The sequence below is a fragment of the Aegilops tauschii genome, chromosome 6 (assembly GCF_002575655.3).
Source record: "Aegilops tauschii subsp. strangulata cultivar AL8/78 chromosome 6, Aet v6.0, whole genome shotgun sequence".
Lineage (NCBI taxonomy): Eukaryota > Viridiplantae > Streptophyta > Magnoliopsida > Poales > Poaceae > Aegilops > Aegilops tauschii.
The window spans coordinates 279,256,147-279,259,826 of record NC_053040.3 but is presented as its reverse complement, the minus strand read 5'-3'; the positions used below and the strand labels follow the sequence as shown (position 1 = coordinate 279,259,826).

The following is a 3,680-nucleotide window of genomic DNA, read 5'->3' as shown; positions in this document are numbered from 1 at the left end:
CAAAAACCGAGGGAAATACTTACGCTACTTTGCTGCTTCACCCTTTCCTCTTCAAGGGAAAACCAACGCATGCTCAAGAGGTAGCAGCTGGAGCCGTGCTCATCTCGCCCACCTAGGACAAGCTCTACTACGCCGTGCAGCTCTGCTTCCAGCAGGGCAAGAAGGTCTCCAACAATATCATGGAGTACAAAGGCTTGATCGCTGGTCTCAAGGCTGCAGTTGCCTTGGGAGTGAAGCTCCTCACCATCAAGGGCGATTCCCAGCTCCTCGTCAACTTCTCCAACAAAGTATACGAGCCGAAGGACGAACACATGGGGGCATACCTTGCGGAGGTACGCAAAATTGAGAAACAATTCTTGGGCCTGGAACTGCAGCATGTGCCGCGCGGCACGAACAAGGAAGCAGACGACATCGCCAAGAGGCCGTCCTGGCGCCTGCCTCAGGAGTCTGGCGTCTTTGAGGAGCGGCTCTTCAAGCATTCAGCAGCCCATCCTGCAGCGGAACCAACATCATCTCAAGAGGAGCTCCCCACAGCACCCGCCTCGCGAGCCCCTGCCCGTGGCCCAATCTCGGGAGCACATCTAGTCCTCTCGCTTGAGCCTTAGGAGGGGTGCTGGACCGAGGATTTCAAGGTGTACCTGCTTCAGGGGACCCTACCACAGAAGGAGGAAGACGCGGAGCACGTGGCCCGCCAGGCCACCGCTTACTGCATTCAGGACGTCGAGCTCTACCAGAAGCGGCCAAACAACGTCTCCTTCCGGTGCATCTCCAGGGAGCAAGGGCACGAGCTGTTGGCTGACATACACGGCGAGGACTGCAGGCATCACTCTTTGTCGCGCACCCTCGTGAGCAAGGCATTCCGCAGTGGATTCTACTGGCCCACGACTCTCAACGACGCGAGCGAACTCATGAGATCCTATGAAGCCTGCCAATTCCATGCCAAGAAGATCCACTAGCCCGCTCAGGGTCTCCAGACCATCCCGCTCTCATGGCTGTTCGCGGTCTGGGGGCTGGACATTTTGGGCCCGTTCCCTCGAGCGCCCGGGGGCTACGGCTACCTCTACGTCGCCATCGACAAGTTCACTAAATGGGCGGAGGTGGAGGCCGTCCGCACCATCCCAGCTGGCTCGGCAGCCAAGTTCATCAAGGGCCTCGTGAGCTGGTTCGGGATCCCTAATCGCATCATCACCGACAATGGCTCGCAGTTCACTAGCAACCTATTCAAAACATATTGTGCTAACCTTGGAACGCAGATATGCTACGCCTCAGTGGCACACCCCCGGAGCAATGGCCAAGCCGAGCGCGCCAACGTGGAGGTCCTGAGGGGCATCAAGGCAAGAACCTTCAAGAAGAAGCTCGAGGCCTACGACAGGGGTTGGTTGGATGAGCTCCAGTCCGTGTTGTGGTCCATCCGCACCACCGCGACCAAGCCAACCGACGAGACTCCATTCTTCCTCATCTACGGAGCCGAAGCTGTTCTCCCACACAAGGTCAAGCATCGCTCTGCACGGGTCTTGGTGTTTGATGAGGCAGCCAGGACGCCTCGTGGGGGGTGGACATCATGCTGGGGGAGGAACGCCGCCACCAAGCCTCGCTCCATGCAGCAAGGTACCAGCAGGCGCTATGGCGGTACCACTGCGGCAACGTCCGCTCTAGGATGCTCAAGGTGGGTGATCTTTTCGTGAGGAGGGTGCTCTCCAGGGAAGGGATGCATAAGGTCTCACCCATGTGGGAGGGCCCGTTCAGGGTTGCCCGCGTCTCCAGGCCTGGAGACGTGGGACGGGATCCCCAACTACAACGCCTGGAACATCCAGCACATCCGAAAGTTCTACCCATGAAACAAGGCCCAGTTCCTGTGAAGTCTCCGCTCGTGACACTCTCACATAATAATGATTGGGGTTGTACATGCCCCGGAGTCTCCTAAGTGTCTCCCGTGGGCCTCACGGGGGCTCCCTCCCACGTCCTAGTGGCAGCACTTAGCTCCGCACTGGTGAGAAGACTAGACTAGATGCCAGACGCGATTGTTCATTTGCTTTATTTATATAGATGGTTTGCAACTTCTTAATGTAATTTGGAGTTCCCGCGTTTCTCGATTGCCAAGTTGGATTTTCCCTTTTTACTTCACTCGCCTTTTAGCCTTGGCATAGGGAGAGCGGTAGTTGCCCATCGCTCCTCCTCGCGCATCTCGCGCGCGGGGGCTGGGCAGGTGCGTGCGTGCGTTGGGTTCGCCCGCGACATGAACACACTTCGCCAAAGCCCTGTCGCCCCAGAGCTTCGGCTTCCTAGATCTTCGCGAGACGCCCTCGAATGAGCTCGTGGATATGCGCACCCTCTTAATTCCGTGCCCGCCGGGTAGCGCGACGCGGTGCACTAAGCCACGACTAGCCCATGCCTGAGGGCTCGCGCAAGAAAGAACAAGGCACCCCCATCAAGCTTTCTAACAACTCTGCAGGTCTACGATGTCTCCTGAGGCTGAGGGCTCCTGAGTCATTAGGAAAGGAGCTTCACCAGATGCCAGAGGGCGCGCCCTCATGAAGTGGGAAACTACCGCGAGCGTATCAAGCTAAGTTATCCTACCGCACCTACTCGGAACACGAATATCACGGCATAACATCAAAACAATAAGCATAGCATAGTGGCATAAGTACCATGGTTCATTACACGCCCCAGCGGGGCCCTCTACTTTTTTCAAATGCAGGAGAAAGGAAAGGTTAAACAAAAGCGGCACGCATGACCGCAGCAGCTCCCAAGGCCTGGCTCCGGCGGCCCTCGGGCTCAGTTCAAGCCTTCCTCCCGCATCACCGAGGGACGGCGACGGGACGAACCGCGACCTTCCCCGATGCGAGCCCGGCGGCTGGTCATAGCCGCCGCTCCTCGTGCTCTCGCCAGAAAAGGAGCCGCCACAGCTGGAGGAGGCGCGGCCGTCGCCAAGGGCAAGCTCACCCTCGGCATCGTCGCTACTGTCGTCAAGGCCAAGCTCATCATCGCCGCTGCCGTCATCGTGGCAGCACCCTGCGCGGCGGCCGTCTTCCCCAAACACCCTCACATAGAGGGTCGTGAGGCCATCATACTTTAAGTAGAGGGTGCGCCTCCTGCTCAGGCCGCGCGCACGGGCAAACGCCTGCCAGCCGCGGGCCAAGATGTATGTGACATGGAAGAGTAACCCATGATCCTAATCGATTGTGCATTTGCATTCAAAAGCAGACTTTAAATAATGCACAAATTTAGGGGGAGCTCATGCTTATCACATACTTCTGAAAGCAACGATGTATTTCAATCTAATTATCATTTGTCGAAGCTTTGATCTATATGTTGTCATCAATTACCAAAAAGGGGGAGATTGAAAATGCAACTATCCCTGGGTGGTTTTGGTAATTCCTAACAACATATAGCTCATTGAACTAATGCTATTTCAAGATGATCATTTCAGAAAGTTTAATGATTGGCATGGCATGGACTAGGAATGTGGACCCCTCAAAATGCTAAGGACACATATTGGCTCAAGCTCAAGGCTCTACCTTTTCATTTTAGTGATATAGGATCACATTGAGTCCATAGGAAAAGCTAATACTAGGTGTTGCTTAATGGCTTGCTTGATCAAAATGCTTAGTGATATGCTCCAAAAGCCCTCAACCACTTTCTCATATCCACATATGTCCCAAACCAAAAGTAAAACTCGG

At 55.5% G+C, this 3,680-nt stretch overlaps 1 protein-coding gene across 1 annotated transcript; it reads left to right on the top strand.

Moving 5' to 3' along the window:
* The first annotated feature begins 311 nt into the window (after positions 1–311).
* Positions 312–956, top strand: LOC109758138 (uncharacterized). The gene is made up of 2 exons (XM_020316987.1): positions 312–332; positions 606–956. The coding sequence occupies exons 1-2, from the start codon at positions 312–314 to the stop codon at positions 954–956; spliced, it is 372 nt and encodes a 123-aa protein (XP_020172576.1).
* The last annotated feature ends 2,724 nt before the right edge of the window (positions 957–3,680 follow it).

Bases quoted from the DNA above. Each gene is read 5' to 3' on its own strand.
- LOC109758138 (XM_020316987.1), top strand. From the start codon at position 312: ATGGGGGCATACCTTGCGGAG. The intron at 333-605 runs GTACGCAAAATT...CTTGAGCCTTAG, and splicing joins TGGGGGCATACCTTGCGGAG to GAGGGGTGCTGGACCGAGGA.